Below are 26,201 nucleotides of genomic sequence, written 5' to 3'. Positions count from 1 at the left end.
CCCCATCTCTAATAATTAGATCTATTTAAATACTGAAAGGTTAAGCAAGCAAATCACAGTCAATATGAGATCCATTAGTCTTTTTTTTTTTGTTAAAAAGAATTTTTTAAAATCTATTGAATAAGTGTTAAAAATATGCTTGAAACTAACATTTTTAATATGCATTATACGTTTTATTTCCTTAACCAAGATTTCCCACTTTATCATATATATATATATATATATATATATATATATATATATATATATATATATATATATATATATATATATATATATATATATATATATATATATATGTATATATATATATATGTGTATATATATATATATATATATATTTATATATATCACCACACTAAAATCTGAGCGCCCTCTTGGAATTGTGACCCTCTAAAATAAAATGAAAATTCAAAATAGATCTAGATCTTGAGGTACCTAGCAGGTTCACGCATTACGTATCTTTTACTTGAATTCAGCCAATTAATCTGGCTATCGTTCGCAATTAAAAATAGACCAATAGAAAATCGTCTGACACAAATACCAGCCAATCGTTTTTGGATGGCAGGCAGACTACTCTAGACAACCATATTCAAACTCTCGCTCTAAATTTAATGGCAACTACATGAACAGTGACATGTTGGACAGCAATATCGCAGAGTGCCGAGGCAAAAAAATAACAAATAAACTGACAAAAGAAGAAATGTCTTCACTGCAAAAACAAATATATTATTCAGACAAATATACAGATGATGAATATGAATACAGGTATGTATGAATATTTTGATGAAAAATAGAACTTACCAGAAATTTAAAAAGTTTCTTAAGCAGAAAGTAGAAGAAAGACTTGTCCAAACATGTCATTTTACTCATATTAGTATTTCTAGATGTAGAATTTATATTTTATAACAGTAATCTAATACTAAATCTAGATTAATAGTTATAGCAATTTGGCTAGTCTAGATCTATTTCATAAAAGATCTAGACTAGATTACATTCTAGTCTAGAAAGTAAGTAGATCTAGAATCTAGAAATGATTATGAAATATGAATGGAAGCATATGACATGATGAAGTTGAACTGTCTTTTTAAAAACCTCGCCTAATTTGAAAATTTTCTAAGCTTAGCTAAAATCTAGATTCTAGCTAGTTTATAGGAATCTTACACAATTCTAGACTTATCCAGATTCTAGATCTCCTCCTAGATCTAGATCTAAAATCTAAAACTAGAATCGTCATCAGGAGTTTACATTACATTACAGTATTGTATAACAGTGCCCTATGATCCACAAATAATAGAAGTGAGGTGTTGTATTACTCAGAAATTACTGGTAGTTAACCAATTACAATTAGGACTCGTTGATGATTCACTGATGTCATTGTCAACCCACCCTAACCATCACTTTTTTTACCATAAAAAAACTAAGCCTGTGATTATGTCACTACCAACAACCTTACACCTATTTTCAGAAGAGTCTCAGGTCATACATTTGTAATTGCGATATTCCAAAAATTATCATGTCTGCTAATAAAGTTCACCTCAGACCTAACAGTAGTAACAGTTTGTATGTTTCTTGACCTTTCCATTTGAAGGGATGGTGTGGCCCCTATGTTCAGCCATCTTTACTTTCCCAAAACAACAATCTAGTACCCATCAGAGCTTGGTGGTCACAGGGACGTCCTGAGTCTGGACTGCGATCTGAACTTAAGATCTGTAATGGGGGAGACTTAGCTCTCTGGGATTCTGCTGAATAATATGTTGCTTGTTTTATTGGACACTTTTTTCTTGTATTGTAATCATGATCATGCAAAAAAATTAATGATTTTGGCATTTTACAACCCTCCAGAGCAGGAACAAAACAGGTTTTTTAATTCTGTCTGTCTTTGTGGGTATTTGAACTAGATACCTTGCTTATAGTTTCAGTAAGGTTGATGAAATTTCTTAAACAAATATGGCAAATTAGTAGTTTTCTTTTGAACAATTTCTGTTAACAGGAATTTCTACTTACCCTGCTTCTGCTTCAAGTTTCTCAAAAACCTATAACTTTAGTGCTTAAAGTAAAGGTTAGGTGAACGAAATTTCAAACAGATTGTTTACAAAGGTTTCTTTTAACTTTTGAATGATTTCTGGTAACCTTTATTTCCGTGGGAACATGTTTGTTTTCATTTAGTGTTTTAACATTTTTTCTGAACTAAAATAAATACTATTCCCATTACTACTGTTATCTAAGAATATAAGCTACGGTGAAGTTTCAGGACGATCAATCGCGCTTTATTTGGAAAGATTGCCCAGTTTTTCTCTCATCAGTTTAGGCCATTTTGCAAAGCTTACCTGATAATACTGATATAACTAATGAAATGTGGTATATTACTGCTTATTGCGCTAATAGACTAGAAAAGAGGCAATGTACCTTGTCAATAATATTAAATCTCCTTTTTCTTTTTGTAAATGTAAATCAATAGGCAACTTTTCTTATTATCTATTTTTAAAAGAGCAGGAACTGAGTCAAGGTTTTTGCAATCCAACTTTAATTTAATGTTACACAGTATGTGCATCTTGGCTCTCCCTGCTCTCCTCATCCATAATGTTACGTCATGTTTTATGATGCAATCTAAATGTAGTGTTAAAATGCTTTTTATTGTAACAATTACTTTCAACAGACATGTGATGCTCCCCAAAGAAATTGCAAAATTAGTTCCTAAAACACATCTTATGACTGAAAATGAATGGCGTAGTATAGGTGTGCAACAAAGCCATGGCTGGGTTCACTACATGCGTCATGATCCAGGTATGCATTTTCGTTACTTATTGGTAATAAAGTTGGCAGTTAGGGAATGCTTTTTTGTTCCGTTACAATTTAGTTAATAATATGTTTGACTTGCAAGGTCTCAGATATGGTATTTTAATTCTTTAAAAATTGCTTCACAATATGACTTTTTCATATATAATCGGAAGTGGTAGTTAAAAAGAAAGTGAGGGTGTGTTTAAATTATTTTGTGCATGTGATTGGATTTTTAATTATTACAGTTTGTGAATTTTGCATATTTCTTCAGCTTTTAACTGTACACTTTTCTTGCTTGTGCTTATTACATGGTCATTATTTGATTTTTACTATCCCATTTTTTTCTCTTCCCAGAACCACATGTGCTACTTTTTAGGCGTAAATTACCGGACAAGTGAGCTGGGGACTTTTCAAATATTGTGAATTATGAACATGTGTAAAAATGGATTTTATTAGGTGCAATTTTGATGACATGATTTATAATTGTAAATATTTTGTTGACCGCCTATTTCATATACATGGATATATGTTGCTGTCTTTGAACTCTACTATTCTCAAAATGTGGTGTTTTTAATTTGTGATTTGTTGTAGCCTGGAAAATGTTATTGTTAGATCTATTTTAAATCAAGGTTTACCACATTAGATGCTAAACCATAAGTATTGGGACATTTTTTTAGCTTGGTGGTTAGGAAGGATATTTTTTATAACTTGTTGCCACACATGGTCTTTTATAAGGTACTTTAATTGAATATCCACTTGGTAAATCAATTATGGATTTGTGATTTGAAAAATGATAAATATTAGTTTCAGGTTTAATATGTTAGGATAGTCTCTTGTTAAGTCATTTGTCCTTGTTGCAAGTATCTTTGTGCTTGTTTCATTCATCTTATTCTATCCTACACTTTCACAATCTACTTAATATGTTGTTTGTTCTCCACATTGATCAATCCTGCATTTTTTAATTATAATCATTAGTTCGGTACTGGACTAAGGGCATGGTTATGCCCCCTTTGTTATCAAACCTGATTTGAGTCATGCTGATTTTTTTTTCTTTGGTTACTAATTACCTCTTAATGTTGCCATAATGTACTGTTGAAGTTAGAACTGTACTTTAAACAGCACTATTGAATTTATCAGAATTTATAAATTTGACTGGATTACTTGCTTCAACTGAAGGTTTGTTTATAAAAAAGTTAAATCACAAGTGTATTTAGTAGTCGGTACCTGTACTGTTTTATCAAAATAAAGTACATCTCATGTTAATATTGTTAGTGATGTTTTTTTAAATGTACATTTTGTGGTGTAATGTTAATCTTGTATAGGCCCTGCCATCTCCTTCATTTAGATGAGTTAAGAGGTACTGCTGGATATTTTGCTCACAGAATACATTAAACTACTACGGGCTGCATTTTTTGGCAGTGTTGAACATGTACAGTCCTTTTGGTAAGCAGATGAAAGCCAATCCTGAGATATGCTGTTAGTGGTTTAAACTGGTTAAAAAAAATTAAACACAAATAATACATCAGTAATATGTTAGCTAGTCTTAGTACTTTTAGTGGGGAAAACCAGTCAAATCAAATGGTATGGTATAAAGTGGATAGATATCCAAGTTGATTATTTCAAATTTGTGCTCACAAGGTACAGAAGTGGAAATTTGTGTGAGCCAACCATTTAAATCATCACAAAATTTAATAACCAGTACATTACAATAGTGTGGATGGAGTCTGACTACAAATAATACATTTTCATTGAATTTATTAGACATCTATATATATAATTCTCTTCTTCGAGCCGTTAGAAAACAAGCTGCAAACGCTCTCCCTACCTCCCCACCCCTACATGGTTTTAGTGAGCTGTGTTCACTCTAAATGTTTACAAGCAGAGCCAACGATTTTAAACGTAGGGGGGGGGGAGGGAAGGAAAGGGGGGGGGGTTATGGTCCTTAACGAGCTACTTATAGTGTTTTAAAGAAATATTTTCAGTGTCAGCGTTGGTACTGTCGAATTCACAAATTATGAATTATTGAAAATTAGAAACAACTAAATAGCGGCGTATGTTATGCCGCGGGCCGGCTCGTATAGTAATAATACATGGTATAAACAATGCATTCAAACAACACTTCAACAATAGAATGGAAACATTTCTTTCTTATGAACAGTCAGAACAGGACAAACCACATATTCCACTGTCATATGATTTCACAATACATAACCTGCCTTAAGTCACAGTCAAAACCTGTGCAACAACAGTAATCTACTATACTGTATACCAAAATTAACAAATAGTAAATAATTCCACATTCTTTACACAACATAAACTTTCAACAAATTACATACACTAGTTATTACTGATTAAGAGAGTAGATATCTTTTTAGGACTAAGTCAAAATCATGTAATTTAGTGAATGATGATAGACTGAGAATAGAAATCACTAATAAAGGATCTTAACACTGAAAATTAATTTTTTAAAGAGAAATTAATGCTGAGTATGTTATTTTTTGTTTAATTAAATAATATACAAACATGTATGAGCAAACACTGAGAATTCAATACATTACTTTAATTATATTATAAATAATTAACTAATTTTGATTTTCAGTTTCCAACTCTCTAGTGGAGCTATTCTTGCTCATTGTGAAATTTTTATTATATCCGATGCTCTGGTGGTATTTTATTTTTTGCTCTTCCACTTGACGTTTCAGTCTAGTCAATAAAGCTGAATTTTTTTTCTAGATAGATTTGTAAGTAAGTTGTAACTTGACTGTATAATTATAATGTAGTTGATATTCAGTGTCAATACTACGTTATTAATTTTGAATACAGTATCATGGCCTACCTTCAAAATGTGGTTATCTATTTCCAGTCTTTGCCTTTCTTGTTGATGAGTCTCGAACTGCTGTTGACAAATCAGTAGGCTACCAATACCATTAAAGTACAAATTTAAGTTACACATTTAAACTAACATAGTGACCAGAGCAAAGGCTTATAATAGTTATAATTTATAATAAATTTACAAAAATAAAATAAAAACTAGTTTGTAGTTTTAAAATTAACTAACATACCTGCATAATGTTATTATTTATTATTTTCTTTTCTTCAACTGAAGCCTCTATACCTTCTATTGATGATCTTATCTCAACATCTGATTTATTAGAGTAGCTTATTTCACTATCCCACTTTTTTATTTGCTCCTCTAGTTGTTGTTCTTTAGATATAGTAAACAAAGAAAAGAGCAGGTTTGTTTAACTAAGCGACCAGGAAAAACTAATAAAACTAAAACTAAATTTAAAAAAAATTTATATCTGAGTTTTAAGTGTTACACTTACTTCTGGTTGTTAGTTCCTCTGTTTCTTTCTTGACTTTATCAAGCTCAAACCTTACAGGATTGGAACTTTCATATTGAGAAAATTCTGATTTATAGCTTTCTATTTTTTTCAAATATTCTGAATGTTTCCTGATAAAAAAAAATTGTTAAATGTTTTCAAGGCAAGCTGCCTAAAATATTCTTAATACTTTTCTCATCTGATAAATAGTAAAGGATTTAGAAGGCTGGAGAAACATGGTCCGCTTTAATATAAGTTGTAAAATTTGATTATGGCAGTAGAATAATACTCTTTTAATAATCTTTAACAGTTTTTAAAAATTACTTTTTTTCTTTCTTAACTTCATCTTCTTTTAAAATAATTCTTCTTTTCAGATCTTCATTTCTCCATATAGCTTCTGATATTTCTGTAAAAAGACATCAATTGTTCTAACACTGAATATAATTAAATTTAATTTTAATCAATGTTATTGCTATGCACGTTAGTTTTTAAAGTGGGAAATTGTTAGAACAGTGCCCTGTTATTTGAGTTTAAAAAATTCCGTTATAGAACTAAAAATTTTCACCTGAGATACTTTATGATTTTTTTTTTGTAGTTACAACATGGATCAAACCTTTTTCAAGTTCTTCATTGTGTTTTTTTATCCTACTTCCATCAGCTTCTAGAGCACACAAACTTGAAAACAGACCATTTGCTTCAATAATCAAATTATCCTTTTGAACTTTTTCTGTTAAGATATCAATAATTTAGAAATAACAACAAAAGAAGCTATATACAAAATAACAGGCATAAACTTTATCTATAATAATAGTTTCGCTTTTCTGTCACTCTATAATTCTGGAACGCACTAGAGAAAACACAAAGAAAATAAAAACTTTCACAGTCAAAAAAAAATCTAGAACTGTAACATCACATGGAACATATAGGAAATTTTCAAAACAAAACGCCACAAAAATAATGAAGTCATCGATACTCGATAATAAAGACACTAACATTATAAGTTTAATATTAAAAATGGTCTGCAGGTAAAGTTTATTTCAGGCACCCACTCCCCCTGCCAAGGAATGTCTACCGCTCCCCACCCCAGAACAAAATACAATTCCTATAAAAAATATATACTTTTCCCAGTGTCACACACAGTTTCTTCCAGGCATCTCTTCGGGGGGGGGGGGGGGGGGGGGGGGGGGGGGGCCAAAAACATCTACACCCTCCCCCCCCCCCCCCCCGAACAAAATAGAATTTATATAGGAAATATATATTTTTACCAGTGTCCACCCCCCTGTAAATTTCAAGTGCCCCCAGGAGAAAAAAGTCTAGAAGAAACACTGGTCACACATCATCACAAAAAAATGTCAAAAACAAACTCACCTACAAAATGTTTCTCCTGGTATGAAATATTAAAGTTAAATTAGTCAATTAGTCAATTTCAAGTATTTTTCAAACATTTAAATCTTTATACTTTATTTATAAATTTGATTGATAATTTTAATAAATAATTATATTTATTATCATAATAATAGAGATCTAGTATGATTACACAATTAGTATATTCTATACAACATACAGTTAGTATATAGTTTAGTATAGTATACGAGCCGACTTTTCAGTAATTCATAATTTGTGAATTCGACAGTACCAATGCTGTCACTGAAAATATTTGCTTTAAAACATAAAGCACGAAAACCCTCCTTTCCCCCCCCCCCCCCCGTGAAAGCAGCCTCCTCTTAGTTACCTCCCCTAAGTTTAAAATAGTTTTCAAACTAAATTATCTGCCCCTAATAGGTGTCACTAAACCCGGCTCTACGATTGTAAACATTTAGCGTGAACCACAGCTCACCAGACCATGTGTGGGTGGGGGTGGTTGCGATATGCCTAGAGAGGAAGAGATGGAACTGCTAGGTGCGCTTTTACAGCTTGGTGTTTTCTAACGTCTCCAAGAAGACATTATTCTCATTGGGCTATGGGCCTATATCTATAATCATTACAACAGTGTAAAATAATGATTATTATAGGCCCCTGCCCATTTGAGAATAATATTATTTATATTATGACTAACTTAATGACACTGTAAGTCGTAAGTATTAGTAATACATTAGTAAGTAAGTATAATTTTATATTAATTTAGTATAACGTGGAAGGCAGGCCAAGAGTCAGTATTACTATTATTAGAGTATTAGTTATATTACTATTTGTTCTACAGTTTAGGTCTAGAATCTAGATATTACTATTATAATACATAAATTTTGGATCTGTAAACTACTAGAATCCTTATCTAATATCTATTCTAAATTTCACCTCCAACTCTTTTAGAATGCTTTTTAATTTCGCCACTTCGATCGCATGTTCTTTTTTAGCTTGCGATAAAGCAGCCACTTGGTCAGGTAAACTGTTAAGAAAAGTTTCTCCAACTAATGCACTTTCACTAAAACCATTTTCATCCATGTTGTTGTTAATTTGTTAGAGGTAGAATCTAATCTAGATCTAGATTTCTAGATAGTAAAATCTAGTGATAGATCTACTTGATAGACTAACCAGCGACTAACGCAACTGTCTTCAAACTCAAGATAGATTAGACTAAATTAAAATTAGATATCTTGAAATGTTAATAAGTTTAACAATAGTACCCTATAATATACTGCTAGATACTACTAGACAAATCAAACTTATTTTTGTACACAAGTTAATGTTATTACTATTTTTAATTTTTAGGCTAACCAGTACAAATGAAACAGGACCAATCGAAAGCCTATACGCTCTACCCATAAAATAATTATTTGTAACGTTAAAAAAATAATAAGTATTATTTAAAAATGCAATTTTTCTTTCACACAAACATAGATAAGGGGTCGTCCATAAATGACGTCACTCACACTCGTGGGGAGGGGGGGGGGGGGGGCTCCGTAATTTTGTGACGGTGTGTTAGGGAGGGGGGGAGGGGTTCAGATTGTGCAACGTCACACTTTTGCATTATAAAAAAGCAATGTTAGAAAACGAATTTTAGACATTATTTTGCGTTTTAGAAAACTGTTTTAATAGGAATTGATTAAAATACTCTATTTTGACAGAGTTCAGACAAGATTTTGGAAAAATATCGATGTTTTAAGAAAAATTCAACTGCAATTTTGAGCGGTGTTGTAGACTGAGGTGTGACGTCGTTTTAGGGGGGGAGGTGTCTGGCTTTTTTGTGACGATGTGTGACGGAGGGGAAAGGGGAGGTAAAAATCGTCAAATAAGGGTGACGTCATTTATGGATGACCCCTAAGTCCATCAGTAGGTTGTCAAGCCTCAAACAATAATATATAATAGGCTCTGTACGGCGTTGTCCACAAATGACGTCACACTCCTAGGGGGGTATGGTATGGGGCAGAGGTGTATCCAGGTTTTCGTTGTAGGGGGAGCGAAAAGAGCAAAAAAGGCGCCGGATTTTTAACACGTTCTATATACGTGTATTATATATATATATATATATATATATATATATATATATATATATATATATATATATATATATATATATATATATATATATCTAATATATAAAGCTCAGTTCTGTATGTAATGCATTTGTATGTCGTTGGAATTGTACGATTTTAAGTGTTAGAAAAATTATCGTGCGCATTTGTCTAAATTTATGAGCTAAAAAATTACCATTGAAAGTGTTGGGAAATAATTTTCATTTTTCAAATTATAGTAATAATTGTCGGCATGTTCATTAAACACAAGTTTTAAAAAAAATATCATCTTTTACAAAAATTCTAATTATGTCTTTATTTAGTCCTATAGCACTTACTTCCCTTTGATAAATTAGGAAAAACACAATTACTTCCCTTTATAAAACAATCGCATTCCGTGAAAATAATTTACTTTTTAATTACTTTGTTTTGGTGTTGGGAAAAAAAATAATTACATAATTAGCGGGGATTGATCAAGTGCAAATGTTGTAGGTATTTTACGGATAAGCTTGGAGTATTAAAATTGTTTATTAAATTGAAACAGGCGCGTTCGTTTAAGTGAGTGCAAAAGACTGTGAATAAGTTGGGGTACTATAGTCGTTCATTAAGCTAAAACAGGTGATTCCGACCCGGGCGTTTATGTTCGCGTTAGTGTTTTCTTTGTGTTTAGGTGGGTTTGCGTTAGTGGTTGCGTTTTAATTTGGTTCGTTTTTGTTCTTTCTTTTTTCGTTTTTGTTTGTGTTTTTTTTTTGTTTGGGTTTGTATTTGTGTTTTTGGTTGGTTTTGCGTTTGGATTTGGTTTGTTTTCGTTTGCTTTTTTCGTTGATTTTTTTTTTTTGGTATTGGTGTTTGTGGTTGGGTTTGTTGTTAGGTTTTTGTTTTCGTTTGCTTTTTTGTTTGTTTTTTCTTTGTGTTTGTATTGGTGTTTGTGGGTGTGGTTGTGTTTGTTGTTAAGTTTTTGTTTTCGTTTGTATTTGTAATTGTGTTAGCGTTATGTTTGCGTTTTGTTGTTTTGGTTTTGGTTGGTTGTGGTTTGGGTGGGCAATGCCGGGTTTATGATGATTACTAAACACACAGGTAATGGTCTTTAACAGAAAGGTTTTTCACAGAAGCCAGAGCAGGGCCTGGCCGGGACGGCTAGTATATTATATATATATATATATATATATATATATATATATATATATATATATATATATATATATATATATATATATATATTAGCTGTATGTTGTTGCTTCGCTATGATGTAAAATAAATTGAAAGTAGCACTCTGAAGAAATTTAAAAAACATACACATTGTAGGCCGAGAAAACAAAAAAATGTAGGCTGGCAAAACAAAAAAATCCTTGTAAAACAAATTACATAATAATTCCTGGGACATCAAGACTAGCGAAAAGGGGAAATAATCACTCTTTTAATATAAATATGTATATGTCTACACATTTAATTATAAATATCAAAACAACTCAATAATTACTTAATAATCTAATAAAGTAGCTTAACGCTATTCGGTTTTATAAAAATATTTTGTCTACAATCAGAATTAAATATATTGTTATTATAAATGCTAAAGTATTACAGCATAATGAAAGTTTTTTTTTAATAAGAGTTGGTATAAACCCCAGCTTTTCAATTTACAATCATTAAATTCGGATAAATAGCCTACAGATAACCAATATATAGGACTTGCAATTCAGATCATACATGTAAAGTAATCAACCGACTTTTTGTGTTCTTTAAAGATCATTTTTTAACATAATGATAAGTGGTTCAATGGAGATGGACGGCGAACCGTCAAGGCATAAAACACCATTGGCGTTGGACAAACAGACCGCACTTTGTAACACTGTTATCTGACCGGTAGGGTGATCAATAGCTACTCACACGGTCAAGCGGTCAGTTAAATGATGGAAGGTGAACTTGGTGTCGAGAAAGGGGTAGGGGGGGGGGGGATAAAAAAAAAGTCACGCGACACTAAACATACTTTTATGGGTATAAAAGTGGTACTACAATAGAGGTTTTTTAAACATTGCAATGCATCTTAATGGTTATTTTTAGAATGGCAAACTGATGCAGCTGTTAATCCGTGTTGTAAACGTAGACACTACTAGACTAGTACAATAATGCTTTATTGCTGCATGAAAAGAAATCTTGTGATTTACATAGATGTGCCGACCAAAAATATTTTTTAAACAAACATCATTGTTTAAAACTTTGAGTTTAAAAAGTTTCCAAAAAGGCGCCACTTTGCTGAAAATGGCCAGAGGGGGAGCGGCCGCTCCCCCTGCTCCCCCCCTGCGTACGCTACTGGTATGGGGGTTAGTAATTTTGTGACAATGTGTGATGAGGGTGAGGATGGGGGTCAAATAGTGTGACTATACACTCTCGCTTTAAAATGAAATGTTAGAAACTGAATTTTAACCTTTATTAGACTCTATAAAACTGTTTTTGTACATTTAAATAGACCGATGTCTGACAATATTTTAGTTTAAAAAAAACTGTTTTAGAAAACATAAATATAGAGGGGATTATAGGCTGAGTTGTGATGGTCTTAATAAAAGAGTCTGGCTTTTTGTGACGATGTGTGACGGTGGGGAAGGGCTACGACGTCAAGGATAGCTTGAAGTCATTTTTTTAATGACCCCCCCCCCCTCCCACAACATGGTGTACCATACACATTCTTGCCCAGTACACGCAAACCTTTTTTTCAGGTAATATAATGTATGTACACTATTGGACATTTCTACTGTAGAGATGAGCGAGATAAAGGGAATCTTTCTATGAGAAAAGTCGTGTTCTGTCTGAAACTAGTAAAAGTAGTCTTTGTTGGCTTCAGATAAAATATTTTAGATGGTGCCGCTTATTATCTTACAGTCGTCTGGAAAATGTTTCCGGATATTGATAAAGATCTGCTAAATTTATACATTTGTATCAGCAACTTAATCCAGCAGCAAATATACGCTCGTTGGGGGAGGGGGAGAAAGTAAGAAATTTAAGGCCAACCTTCCACCCCTAATGTTTCAAGTGTAGTCCCTCCCCCGGAGGAAAATGTCTGTTGACAAAAAAAGGCCACATAATAAGAATTTCTTCAAACTTGGACACTAAAGCCTTAACAACCCCCCCCCCCCCTCTCACTCTTAGATGTATAACGTCATTTATGGACAAGCCCTTACAAAAACTTTAAATGTAGGCAGAGGCGTAGCGAGGGGAGGGAGGGGGGGCGGACCGCCCCGGGTGACACCAAGGCAAAAATAGTTAAATATATAGATAAAAATTTGAGGGGGAGGGGTGCAAATCGAAAGTTCGAGGGGGGGGGTGCAAATCGAAAATTGAAAGTTTGTCCCTCTACGCCTCTGGGGGGGGGGGGGGGTGACACCATTAAGTGTCGCACCGGGTGACACCCGACCTCGCTACGCCACTGAATGTAGGTCTACATTTAAAAAGTGGATATCTATTTCTACAATGATATATAAAATTAAGAAGTTATCATGAGTATGTTGTCATAAATTACGCGACACAAACAAGGGCCCATGGAAGACATTAAAAAAAAAACATCGCGTGAAAAATCAATCCTGACATCGACCTTCGTGCCGCACACGTTACCTTGTATGCGTGGCCAAGTGTCGGCTGTAAAACTATACTCACGTTACACACCACTTGTCTTCTCCAACGGTCACCCGGGTACGTGTTGAAGTTTTTTCCTAATTGTTCCTATAAATTATTCCTACTCAGAAACCTATTGGAAAAATTATATTTTGACTCTAGTGTGTTTATTAGTGTACTTTTTTTTTTTTGCAACAATGGTAATTACGTGACCATCACTTTTGAATAAATGCGAGGACTACGTCTTTGTTTGATAATGATAGTATACTTGTATGAAAGTATGACTTCTTAATTGTATAATTTAACCAAAAAAGTAAAAAGAACTGTATCTATTTTTTTTAAGTTACTAAGGATGTTATAATGAAATAATTTTATGAACATTGTCTACTTTGACACTAGGCATCAACTTATCATGGCTCCCTATACAGTAGCCTTGGTGTTGACACTTGTGGTGTCACTCCTAGCTACTGCCGTCTCTCTGGAAGAAGATGCCGAAATAGAATCAGACGAGTTTGACGTCAAACCAGTTAGTACAGAGAAACGGGTGTACGGAGGGAAAGAAATTCTTCCTCCGCCGACAAGGCAAGAATGTTTTTTGTTTGTTAACCCCTTAATGCCTGAATTATGTTCCAAGTGTGTAAAAAATTATTTGTGCTGATTTTCTCTCATCATACTGTCACTGAATTTGAGATATATAGTTGTTTTTGACTTCTGACTTATTTTTGATGATAATTACGGTATGTCGCGAAAACGCGACATCAGGCACTTATGGACCAAACAGTAATTTAATTTTTTTTTAAGTCCGGGTCATTTTACTATTTTTACTGTCACATGTTTCTCTAAATATCCATGCACAAACAATAAAATATCACAAACTAAACATACGGACATGCAAGGAGATGTAGAATCACTTGCAAAACTCATGAAAACTATATTTTATTAGCTCAGGCATAGAGTTACATAACTCTGCTGCACCTGCTCACTGACTAACTCTTATGAATAGGTATTTTGATGTCTTGCTGTCGTAATTCTACTACACTACAGTAACACACTACATATGAAAGGACTTCCTTCAATGTGTAGAGCCTTAGTTGTCCCCGGTTACGTAATTTTCGTGAACTCTTATTCAAGGTCAACTAATAAAGACGCATATTTCTCATTTGACCAATATTTGCTATACACACAAATCACGTGAACAAATAATGTCCTAAATGACAGTGTTCAGCCATTGTATATTCGTCCATGCTCAATGCAGCTGCTGTGGGTACTTAGTGTTACTGCTGTGGGTACTCAGTGCCACCGGTGTGGGTACTCACTGCTATTGTTGATGGTACCCTATGTTTGCAATTCGTGCTATGGCTATTGTTCTCAACTGATTCTGATATTGATTACCAAACACAGTGCTGTAGCTACATATTGCCACTGCTATGGGTACTCAGTGCTGAAACAGTGGGTACTGAGTGTTGAAGCCATGTGTACTTAGTGCTGAAGCTGTGGGTACTCACTCTTGAAGCTGTGGGTACTCAGTGTTACTGCAGTCTGTTCTTAGTGTAACTGCTGTGGGTACTCAGCGCTGGAGCTGTTGGTTATCGATAACGTTGATATAGGTACTCATCCTTAGCAGTGGGTACTCAGTAGCACTGCTGTGATTGCTTATTGTTCAAACTGTGGTTGCTCAGTGTCACTGATGTTGGTACTCAGTGCTGAAGATGTGGATACTCAATAACACTGGTGTAGGTACTAAATGCCAGTATAATGCCACTAATGTGGTTATTCAATAGCACTGCAAAGGGTATGTGTGTCAGCACTCAACCTTACTGTATTTATTACGAGGTGTAGGTCTATGCTCAATGTAATTATTGTCAAGGTCACTGTGAAGACCTTTATTTGGTGGTATCCAGGATAGTGGTCCACCACCTCACTTCCTGTTGTCTATTTTGTTTTTTATGTTCTCCTAATATTGTACAACACTATTTCAAAGCTAAATTCGTTATATTGTACCCAGCAACATGATCACATTATTCTAGCATCGCTCTCTCTCCATATGCTAATATCAATGAAACAGGTGAACTCTACTTCACCTACCACATGGACCGTAACGTTCTAAAGTGCAGTTTTATATATAGGCGAAGACCATATTGTAAATCCTTTACTTATTTATAATCATACTTGAATGAATGACAGCTTGGCGATGCATCGTATTTCGTTATACCTGCTTGGCACCCAAGTTCCATTTGATGTCTTATTGCCGGATGTCGCGAAAACGCGACAAACCGTAATTAGCAGATAACTTCCAAAATTATTCTCATATGTGATTTATATTGTTTATATACATAAAAGAATGAATAATAAAGCTATTAGTATTTTTTGTAGCAGAAACGGATCACCTATTTAGTAATAATAATCAATGTAAGTAGGCTGAATTCACGAAGTCAAAAAAATTACGATGCGCGTGAGTCAAGAGAGTGTGACGTCATAAATTTCGACTTGACAACGTGACCGCTGGTACCAATACAACCGTCTGGATGTACCCAATACACAACGACCGACGGCAGTAGGATCAATGTACATATGCGCAAATACTATGCGCTAAATCGGTATGTCGCGAAAACGCGACTGTCGGCGTTAAGGGGTTAAGTGATGTAGACTTTTTTTTCTTGCTAAGTGAGCTTTTTTAACGTGACCCACTATCATATCGGCACCATTGCAAAGAAATAGACCTCCATGAACTTTTTTTAAAAAAAACTTTTAATATCCTTATATTAAATTTGATTGATGTAAGCAAAGTTAGCTTAGTTAGTATTTTTTACATGTCAAATAAGTACTTTGATGATGTGTTCAAATACGTATTTTAACGATGTGTATTATTATTTTTTGTAAATTAACCATAACAGTACTAAGTTTATTTATTCAGAAAACTGAAAAAAAAATGTTTTGTTTTAGTTTAACAGTGACAGAGGAGATATGGTTTGATTTGAGGATTCAAGACTACTATGGCCCTGATGAAGACTTCACAGGAAGAGTGACAATTGGTTGTTTTGGCAAACTCACCCCCATCACGTGTCTCAATTTTGTTTCTCTGGCCAAAGGCTACAAAAAGGGAAGGGTAAGAGTTACTGCAATATTTGGGCCAGTCTCACTATCACGACATAGTTTCTTTTTAAGAGTGCAGTTTGCGAGCTTTCACTGTTGGAACTATTTTTATAAATATAAAGACTGTAGTAGTTGAAAAAAATATTCAGTCTAATAAAAAAAAACACAAAAAATAGAATAGACTATTTCAACCAATTCAACCGCCATTGTTGGCCTATATTTGGTTTTGAAAAATTCAACCCCCTCTCATATTATACACACAAGAATGTCACCATGTAACACACGTTTGCTACACAGACCTAAAAAATCAATTTCTCAAAGCTTAGAAAAATCTTTGCATTAAAACTCCTAAACATCTGTGCCTATCGCATCATTGATTTCACCTAAAGTCCCGCCATGCTCTGTTGACAAAGCAGATCAAGTTTTTTTTTCCTTGAAGATGCAAACACTTTTTTTAAAGCCGATTTTTAAAGCAAGATTTTACTATTGTTTTATTTTTATCTTCGAGTTAATTTTGTGTGAAAATGTATAAGATGTGAGAGGATGATGCCTTCTGAGTGATATGCTCTTGCGATTGTTGAAGCTTGAATTGCTATGTAATGCTGGATAAGCAATTCACATAGTTTATCATCAGTGATGTGTAAATTACTTATGCAGTCGGCAACATACAGAAAACATACGCAGTGGCGTAGCGAGGTCGGGTGTCACCCGGTGCGGCACTTAATGGTGTCACCCCCCAGAGGCGTAGCGACCCTTCCCGGGGACAGACTTTCAATTTTCGATTTGCACCCCCCCCCCTCCTCAAACTTTCGATTTGCACCTCTTAAAACACTATTTAACACTCGAATTAATCACTCAATTAAGTGGAATTCAGGGGCGGAACTACAGTGCCGCCAGACCCCGCAATGCGGGGGGGCCCAGACCGATTGGGGGCCCAAAAATCCTGGCTAAATTATTTTAAAAATTTAAAAAAAAAAGGTGGATGTCGAGTTTTCTTTCTTCTACAGTTACAAACAAACACGATAGTCGGCAAACGTCTTTGAGAAAAATGTACAGACAATATAGCTCGAGAGACCGCCAGACATATAGACAACTTCAAGACGTAGCCTACCGTTCTTTTTAGTGGCGTTTATTAGAAGAACAAAAAAGCATTGTTATATTGTTTACATTATTAAAATACATATCTATGATTGTGTGTTTAAACTACTGGCCTGAATTCTACAAAAAATATAATTATTTATTTCGATCTCATACATTTATAATTTCGTTCATTTTTAACTTTAACAACTGTATCAATAAACTTGTAAAATAAACTTGTGATTTCCCTTCAGCGAAGCATCTAAAGTTTGGTTGTGCCGGCACGCTTTGAAATCGGGCTGGGGAAATGATGGGGCGACTATCCTGGTCTTCTAGACGATCGGAAAAAGTCGGCTCTATTGATGTAGATGTTTATCGGCGCTTTCTTGTCCCCTTCCAATGAACCTTCCCAACTGTCTCCCCTCCCCTCTCACCCTCCCCCCTAACCTCTACCCCTCATCACACCCTTACTCTTACAATAAGATGTAGTGCATAGATTAACGAACCGTCTATGAACTACTGAACTGTAAACTGACCACTTCTGTACATTTTGTTAAAGACACTAGTCAGTAATTGTTCATTTTCCTGATGAACAGGGGCGGAACTACAGTCCCGCCAGACCCCGCAATGTGCGGGGGGGGGGGGGGGGGGCAGGCCATTTAGGGGCCCACGGCTGACCAAAATTAATATTTTTAAAAATTTTGAATTAAATTTTCGTGTATTTTTGCCTTAATTTTTGGTTTGTAAAAGAAAAACACTGTAGCTGCGGTACGATTATCTTTATTTTACAGTCACTATACCTCGCTCTTCCGCAAAAGATAAAATCCTTTACACAAACTACAGTGTAAAATATAGGCAACTCTTCAAATTTGAATGACTTCTTTGACTCTTTGCCCCCCCCCCCCCCCCTTGATAGCTAAATAGAGGACACGTAACTGTTTGACCGATCCTCCAAAGTGTACTGTGGCGGATGGGGCAGGGGATGGGGACCAAAAAGGGGGTTAAAAAATTGTCGACAAATTTTTTACATATTTAAAAGAGTTATTTATAGTTGTATTTTTTAACCATCGTCAAGGCCGAGTTCTATTTCCCTACAATCAAAAACACGCTGTCGCCGGCAAAATTCTTTTTAAAAAAAACAACAAAGTCCATAGCACGAAAAGCCGCTACATATGAATTGGGCTTTCATGATGCGCGGTTTTTCTTTGCGGCATTTTGTTGTCTCTTTCAAGTTTTTTCCCGAGCCGAACCCTATCCCACCCCTCTTTCTCAACCTCACAAGTATCGAGGAGATATATGTATCGTTTATGAACTACTTCCTAACCGTACGATTCACCACTTCAGCACATTTTGTCAGACACTAGACAGCACTAGATCTAGTCAACAGATATTAATTTACTTTCATAGTATTAGGCACATCTAATTCACAAAACAGGGCAGGTAAGATTATTTTTTATATAATTATTTAGAAATTAATTAGAACGTTTAGAATTAATTGAACATTATTAATAGTAAATTACTATTTATAAATGACGTCATTGAGGTGGGTGTGTGTGAGGGTCTGGCTTTTTGTTAGTCGTTAAAAAATGGGACATCATTTGCCGATTCCCCCCCTCCCCTAAATCAGAAGGTTATCCAACGAGTGACCTGGCCACATACAGTTGTACATGTGAAAAACATTTTTCTCTCTATTATGCATTACTGCATCATTCACCCAATCGCCATGAAAACTTGGGAAGCTGTTGAGTACAGTCCCGCATAGGTTTCTGTCATAGGCCTAACATTTGTACATATTGGAGTGGGGACGCCCAACGGAAATATGTGATTTAACGCCCGAAGATCCTGCATAAGCAGATGAGGTTACTACTTGAATACAACCGGCGGCAGTGTCATCCTGAGCGCATCACATATGAGCAAGTTGGCCCCCACAGACAGTCGCTTATAAGTTCCCACAACACTTGGAATAAGTCTCGCTACAACACTCGACGACTAAATCTAATTAGGTGTCGCACCAATGTTTCTTCCCGGGTAGACTGTTTTAGGGGAGGGGGGGGGGGGAGCTCTGCCGGAAGAAACAATGTGTTGCACCCATCACCCGTGCAGTAATGTAACCGGTAGCTCCAAGAGCCCCGTGACTCCCCTGACACCTGGGCCGTCGCAGCATGCCTTGGCGTGTCTAGTTGGTAGTGTGGACAAACCCGAGCCCTAAGATCCAAGAAATGAACTGCCGACATTGTTAACATTGAATTCAACTTCTGGAAAACAGGGCACACGGTTGGTAACGTTTTGATGAAAGCCTCAGTTTGGTGTGTTGGACTAGATTTAGAGAGTCCGTGCTTCTCACTTGGAAAACTGAAAGGGGCCAGCTCGTGTGTTGGAAAACCTCTGATTTATTCGTGTACCAGATGGAATTCTTTTTTTTTTAAATTTAGAGCGACCCTTGTTTTCCATATATATATATATATATATATATATATATATATATATATATATATATATATATATATATATATATATATATATATATATATATATATATATATATATATATATATATATATATATATATATATATATATATATACATATATATATACATATATATATATATATATATATATATATATACATATATATATATACATATATATATACATATATATATATATATATATATATATATATATATATATATATATATATATATATATATATATATATACATATATATATATATATATATATATATATATATATATATATATATATATATATATATATATATATATATATATATATATATATATATATATATATATATATACATTATATATATATGTATATATACATTATATATATATGTATATATACATATATATATATATATATATATATATATATATATATATATATATATATATATATATATATATATATATATATATATATATATATATATATATATATATATATATATATATATATATAGGGGCCCAAAAAAAATTCTGCGGGGGGGCCCGTTTTTTCTAGTTCCGCCCCTGGTGGAATTATCATTTTTCTCTATATATTTTGCTATTTTTTGCCTTGGTGTCACCCCCCCCCCCCTAAATGGTGTCACCCGGTGCGGTCCGCACCCCGCCCCCCCCCCCCTCGCTACGCTCCTGAACATACATAAAACTACAAACATAACTACATGTAGGCTTCAAAGATTAACACAGGGTTCATAACTTTTTAAAGAAAATTAACATGTTAAATTATTAACTTTAGCATTTATTCTAGTATTGCATTTCCGAGAATTTGCCTGATGCTCAAGTTGTGACGCCAAGACACATTTTTAGTGAAAAAAGGTGTCAGCACGTTATCTTCTCTAGCCGAGGGTCTCTTGGGAGTCTTGTATTATTGAGGGGGGGGGGTCTAAATGTTGTCCTATATAATATAAATAATGCCTAACTTCGTGATATGACTTTCTCGCGATGCCCAAAAGACCCTAGCTTAACACTTCAACTTCAACATGTAGGCCTATCAATGTTTCGTAAAAATAAATAACGGTATTTTAGTTGAAAAATTTGAAGAAATGCACTAATATTATTTTATTTTACATATATCTTATGATACGGCTAGTCAACAATGAGTTACAAAAACACCAAAGTGCAGACGATAGTTCGTGACTTCATGATTCAGATGGGAGATGTTAGAACTAAACACGAATCAGGTAGGTGGCCTATTAATCTCGATTTATGCAGGCCCAACTTCTTAAGGCATAAAAATAAAAATATCCTGAAACTATTGCAGGATTATAACGGTAGTTAAAGGGATATTTGTGCGCTCCTCAAAGGTTAATTTGAGCAGTAAACAAATAGGCCTAATTAGATGGGGCTTGAGGCTTAATATTAGCATCAAGGGAAACAATCTTACTAATATATTAGAATCAAGGGAAACAATCTTACTCGTCTTATACAACGGTCATGTTCCCCAATACTAAGTATAGGTTACTTCCGGCAAAGATAATCTGATTATGATTTTCAATTAAGCTTAGGATTTATGCGTGTATGGCTAATTACAGAATAGCCTAGTTGGCATTTCTACATTGTGTACTAAAAAAAAGTAGGTCAAGACACTATATATAAATGTAACACAAGCGACATTAAAATTCAAATAGCTTGAAATATTTATAATTAAGTTTTATGCTCCAAAACTACATTCCTTGAGTTTTCCTGGAGTTTTAAATAAATTCCAGGAGATTTTAAAATTAAGAAAGTGCTAGTTCAGGTGTCGGTAACCTGCGGCTAGCGAGCCGCATGCGGCTCTTTTGATGTCAATATGCGGCTCTCCAGTTCCATGCACAAATATTAAAGATTATTTAATTATTTTTAAAGCTCACTAAAAATATAACGAAAAACAACTTTAAATAGTATGAAAATATAAGAGAAGGTGAGGTAGAAAGTATAGGGACTGCTGACACCCGCTTGGGCACCAGACCAGCCCCAAAGCGGTGCTGTAGCCAGCCCCGTGGCAACAATTCCATGCTTGCCACTGCCCAAGTGCCGACCTTTTCGAATATCGTTAAATAGGGAATATTATTTATTATTCATAATGCATTCTCCATTGGTCAGTAAGGATTTATTTAGACCTGAGTGACGTGTTTTAAGTTATTAACTTCCTACTGTTGAGCCGGTGGGGTACGAGTTTACCCTGCGTTCAGTGGGTTGGAAGATAAGCCCGGTTAGTCGTAGTTGACCGTGTTGAGGTCTGCCTGGCCATTGTAGACACCTCCTGAGCCGGTGGTGTCCGTAAAGAAAAAAAAAAAAAACATAATTGGCTTCTAAAGAGATTGGGATAGTCGTATACTTATATAATTTGATTACTAATTTTATCATAGCAGAGCTAGCTAAAATACTTAAGTATGCGAAATATTAGTAAGTTTTTAAGTAAAAATATTCTTTGATATCTAAAGCAATATTTTAAATAAAAAATCAAATGTATATATCTATCTAAACCTAATCAAATGCCAAATTGTTGAAATAATAAACTCGACTATTCTTATATAACACTACGTGGGATGGCAACTCGGAATATAGACATGATTTTTTAATTACTTAAACTTTTAAAAATAGAATAGAATCTCGTAGAAAAAAGAATTGCGCACCAAGTGAACGCCAAATAAAGATGTTCATAATAGTGCGCAATATTATTAGTACTTTATAAATTTACATGCGTTTTTTGAGAAATCGGAAATAGCGAAAATTAGTACTTCCGGTCAACGGAAATTACTAAAAAAATTGACAGAAGGTAGAGAATTAGATCTTTTACTTACATGTGAAATTTCATTTATCTATCTGAAATAGTACTCAACTTATAGGCTTTTGAAAAATTCAAAGTAGAAAAAGTACCACTTCCGGTTATCGGAAATCGCCCAAAAGTTGATACGGATCTACGATTTTGATAAAATAGTTATATATGATAAACTTATCGTGTTTACAAACACACACAGACATACGGACAAGATAGCAAAATTATGTTTTTCCGTATCAGTGAGATTACAAGACTTTCTCTATACTTCGTATTTACGAGTAAGTAAAAATGTTAGTGGCTCTTTAAAAACTGGGAACTTATGTAAATTGTAACTTTTGGCACTTCCGGTTCAAAAGGTTGCCGACCCCTGTGTTAGTTCATATGATGGAAAATGTTATAGAATATAGACCCAGATCCGATAAGCTTAAATTAGAAGGGGTCTACTAATTATTTGAAACAGTGTTTTGGAATTACTAGAAAAAACATTGGGGCCAAAGATCGCCACCTTGATAATAACCGAGACTGCTTTTACAATGTGTGGCCGGTATCTCTCTCCCCCCTCCCCCTTCCCTCACAAGAAACGGTAGAAAGGTCACATTGAGGTCAGAATATTAACATATAGGAGGCCTAGAGCGCACGTTACAGCAGAAACAACACTGCTAGATCTATTTAAGATTGGCAGCGACGTCATTTTTATTTTTACTTTCTCGTATATACGAAGTTAAGAGAAATTATTGTAATCGTGCACAAAAATCACTTGAAATTTTAACAATTTTCACCGTATTACACCTCAGTCCTTCATCACATCCGAAGTATAGAGGACTTATTTTAATCGGGCAAAAATTATCAATCCAGATTTATCAAATTTAAGAGGTTTTATGCGTAATCCAGTCTGAAAAACTGGACTTTGCAATTCTGTCCGTATGTCTGTGTGTCTGTCTGTCCGTGTGTAAACACGATAACTTGAGTACTGTTACAGCTAGGTTGATGAAATTTCATATATAAGTATTTTATCAAAATCGTAGATCCGTATCAACTTTTGAGCGATTTCCGATAACCGGAAGTGGTATTTTTTCTACTTTGAATTTTTTCAAAAGCCTATAACTTGAGTACTATTTCAGATAGATAAATGAAATTTTACATGTAAGTAAAAAATCTAATTCTCTATCTTCTGTTAAATTTTGAGTAATTTCCGTTGACCGGAAGTAGTAATTTACGCAACTTCCGATTTCTCAAAAAACTAATGTAAATTTTTAAAGGACTAATAATATTGCGCACTATAATGCACTTTTTTATTTGGCGTTCACTTGGTGTGCAATTCTTTTTTCTAAGAGATTCTATTCTATTTTTAAAACTTTAAGTATTTAAAATAAATGGATTAAAAATCATGTCTATAGTTCGAGTTCCCATCCCCTGTTGTTTTATATAAGAATATTCGAGAAAGTTTAGGGGAGATCACTCCCGGTTTATTTCTAAAACAAGCCGTATCAAACACGAACTAGGCTCTGCTGTTGTATTTGTCCCTCAAAAAAACGGCAACATTTTATCATATATCCAGAAAACATTTTTTTTTAAATATGCGTACCATTTCAGCTCATCCATCATTGAGATCTAAATCCAGATCTTAGTCTACAACTTGCCGATCGAAGGAACAAAAACGAAAATAGGGGTTGGATTTTCACAAAATTTTGGGAGATTTTAAAAAATTTCACGAGAATTTCTGGAGATTTTTACAATTTCATGAGAATTTCGGGAAGATTTTACAATTTTTTAAAATTTCATGAGAATCCCAGGAGATTTTACAATTTTTTTTTTAATTTCATGAGTTTTCCAGGACCTCCTGGAATTCCAGGAGCTCGCATGAACCTTGTAAAGGTTAACGTTGAATTACACCACAGGTAACAGCATATTCGGCAACAACTTCCAGGATGAGAGCTTCGCCATCAGCCACAACCACGCTGGGTGGGTCGGCATGGCCAACTTTGGTCCGGACACCAACGGCTCACAGTTCTACGTCCTTCTCAGGTCCGCCCGGTGGTTGGACGGTAGATACGTCATCTTCGGGAAGGTTCTCTCAGGAATGGTGAGTTGAAGAGGACTGTCAAGTTTTCTAACATCGCGTTTACACTTGCGACATGTAGATATTACTATTCACATTTAGAAAAACGATCTTAGTTATATGTTTATTTTATCAGAACGTGTGTAGGGGAGCCTACTCACTTATTGGGAAGTTTTTTTTTTTAGACTGGTACCTATAGTAATAGGGCTGCAAGTAAATACGGCGTTACAATGAAGTAAGACTATAGTGGTTTGGGTGGGGTTCCTTGTGAGGTTTAATCCCCTAGTAACCAGTGTTTCTTCCGGGGGGGGGGGGGGGGACTTGATATTTCCGGGGGAGGGGGGGGGGGGGCACTGATAAAAAAAAAAGTATATATTTTCTATATAAATTCCGTTTCGTTCGGGGGGGGGGGGGGCGATAGACTTTCTTCGGGAGGGGGGGGGGGCGGGGGATAAACTCTGCTAGTAACTAGTTTTTCACCACCAGTTGGCCAACTTTTAAGTTCAGAAGAATACTTTTTGAAGATTTTCTTTACAAAGGAGATAACCTTTTTTTAAGATTAAAAATAAATATTGACTTATCTCCCTTGGATTGAGAGAGCCTTCTAAAAAAATGCACGGCTGTCATAAATACAAGAAGAAAATAATGAATAAACTTTATCAGGTTTCAAAATGTTTTTCCCCAGGATACAATTGAGAAAATTGGCTTAGAAGAAACAGACAAAAGCCAGAATCCAATCCGTCCAGTTACAATTGATGATTGTGGTGTTGTTGGCTTGACAGATCCCTACACATTAACAGCTGATCAGTTTAACACAGATGGAGACATTGCCAAAGATAAAAATTAGAACATGTGTTTCTAGATTATTTGAAATGTAACTTTGTTTTTGTATAATTACATTGTATGTCATGTTTGGACTATGGAATGACTGTCAATGAAATTCAATCTGGAAGTAGTGAAAGACTCAAGGTAAAAAGTTACCCAATAAATAGTTCCTAGTCTGATGCATGAGTTACTTAAGCAAATGTGTTTTTAGAATGTTGTGAGTTTAGGTGAAAAGGGATATGTGTCATAACACTAGCCAAAACTGTCATTTTTACTAATGATATCATTATCAATAAACAATTTATAGTCTTATGTCTTGGTATTTGTTTTTAAATATAAATTTAAGCAGCCACAAAATTATATATATATTATAGACCTATATAATTTAAAAATGTATTAACAATGACAATTAAATCAACAATATATTAACACTATAAACTATTTTTGTAGTTAGCATAAAGCAAATGAAGACATTTAGCATCTGTTTTACACACAAATTTCAAACTAATTTTATAATCTACCTTAACAACAAATTGTGTTCCAAAATATTTAATAACTGATTGAAAGACTTCAATTCTTTTTTAACAATATGAAATGAAAAGAAGATCTATAAAAAATTTTTAAAACTACTTTAAAATAAAATTTAGCTTCTATTTTGATAACAGCTGAATTAAGAAATTAAAAAAAAAACAT

General features: G+C 34.2%; 3 protein-coding genes across 3 annotated transcripts; 2 read left to right on the top strand and 1 right to left on the bottom strand.

Annotated features, from left to right (window-relative positions):
• The first annotated feature begins 556 nt into the window (after nucleotides 1-556).
• LOC131958377 (cyclin-dependent kinases regulatory subunit-like) lies at nucleotides 557-4,044 on the top strand. Its single transcript, XM_059323390.1, has 3 exons — nucleotides 557-768; nucleotides 2,660-2,787; nucleotides 3,136-4,044. Exons 1-3 carry the CDS (start codon nucleotides 626-628, stop codon nucleotides 3,177-3,179), a joined length of 315 nt encoding a protein of 104 aa, XP_059179373.1. The 5' UTR covers nucleotides 557-625; the 3' UTR covers nucleotides 3,180-4,044.
• Nucleotides 4,045-4,875: 831 nt separating this feature from the next.
• LOC131958379 (uncharacterized) lies at nucleotides 4,876-13,091 on the bottom strand. The gene is made up of 11 exons (XM_059323391.1): nucleotides 13,071-13,091; nucleotides 12,563-12,611; nucleotides 8,820-8,859; nucleotides 8,400-8,490; nucleotides 7,473-7,488; nucleotides 6,718-6,831; nucleotides 6,429-6,510; nucleotides 6,108-6,235; nucleotides 5,844-5,986; nucleotides 5,618-5,677; nucleotides 4,876-5,510 (listed from the first exon to the last, which is right to left on the bottom strand). Exons 1-11 carry the CDS (start codon nucleotides 13,089-13,091, stop codon nucleotides 5,364-5,366), a joined length of 891 nt encoding a protein of 296 aa, XP_059179374.1. The 3' UTR covers nucleotides 4,876-5,363.
• A 39-nt stretch (nucleotides 13,092-13,130) lies between these two features.
• On the top strand, nucleotides 13,131-25,817 carry LOC131958370 (peptidyl-prolyl cis-trans isomerase B). The gene is made up of 6 exons (XM_059323371.1): nucleotides 13,131-13,240; nucleotides 13,562-13,744; nucleotides 16,106-16,268; nucleotides 20,954-21,044; nucleotides 24,523-24,707; nucleotides 25,369-25,817. The coding sequence occupies exons 2-6, from the start codon at nucleotides 13,575-13,577 to the stop codon at nucleotides 25,528-25,530; spliced, it is 771 nt and encodes a 256-aa protein (XP_059179354.1). The 5' UTR covers nucleotides 13,131-13,240; nucleotides 13,562-13,574; the 3' UTR covers nucleotides 25,531-25,817.
• Nucleotides 25,818-26,201: the final 384 nt, after the last annotated feature.

The sequence above is a fragment of the Physella acuta genome, unplaced genomic scaffold (genome assembly GCF_028476545.2).
Source record: "Physella acuta isolate Inbredline_101_S28 unplaced genomic scaffold, ASM2847654v3 ptg001322l, whole genome shotgun sequence".
In the NCBI taxonomy this organism is placed as follows: Eukaryota; Metazoa; Mollusca; class Gastropoda; family Physidae; genus Physella; species Physella acuta.
Note: the sequence above shows the minus strand (reverse complement) of the source record. Positions and strands in the feature narration are given on the sequence as shown.

Coding starts and splice junctions, on each gene's coding strand:
- LOC131958377 (XM_059323390.1), top strand. CDS start 626: ATGAACAGTGACATGTTGGACAGCAATATCGCAGAGTGCCGAGGCAAA. Junction 769..2,659: donor GATGATGAATATGAATACAG/GTATGTATGAAT, acceptor TACTTTCAACAG/ACATGTGATGCTCCCCAAAG. Junction 2,788..3,135: donor CTACATGCGTCATGATCCAG/GTATGCATTTTC, acceptor TTCTCTTCCCAG/AACCACATGTGCTACTTTTT.
- LOC131958379 (XM_059323391.1), bottom strand. CDS start 13,091: ATGGGCCCTTGTTTGTGTCGC. Junction 6,511..6,717: donor CAATGAAGAACTTGAAAAAG/GTTTGATCCATG, acceptor GTCTTTTTACAG/AAATATCAGAAGCTATATGG. Junction 6,236..6,428: donor GAAGTTAAGAAAGAAAAAAA/GTAATTTTTAAA, acceptor TTTTTTTATCAG/GAAACATTCAGAATATTTGA.
- LOC131958370 (XM_059323371.1), top strand. CDS start 13,575: ATGGCTCCCTATACAGTAGCCTTGGTGTTGACACTTGTGGTGTCACTC. Junction 21,045..24,522: donor TAGAACTAAACACGAATCAG/GTAGGTGGCCTA, acceptor ATTACACCACAG/GTAACAGCATATTCGGCAAC. Junction 24,708..25,368: donor GGAAGGTTCTCTCAGGAATG/GTGAGTTGAAGA, acceptor GTTTTTCCCCAG/GATACAATTGAGAAAATTGG.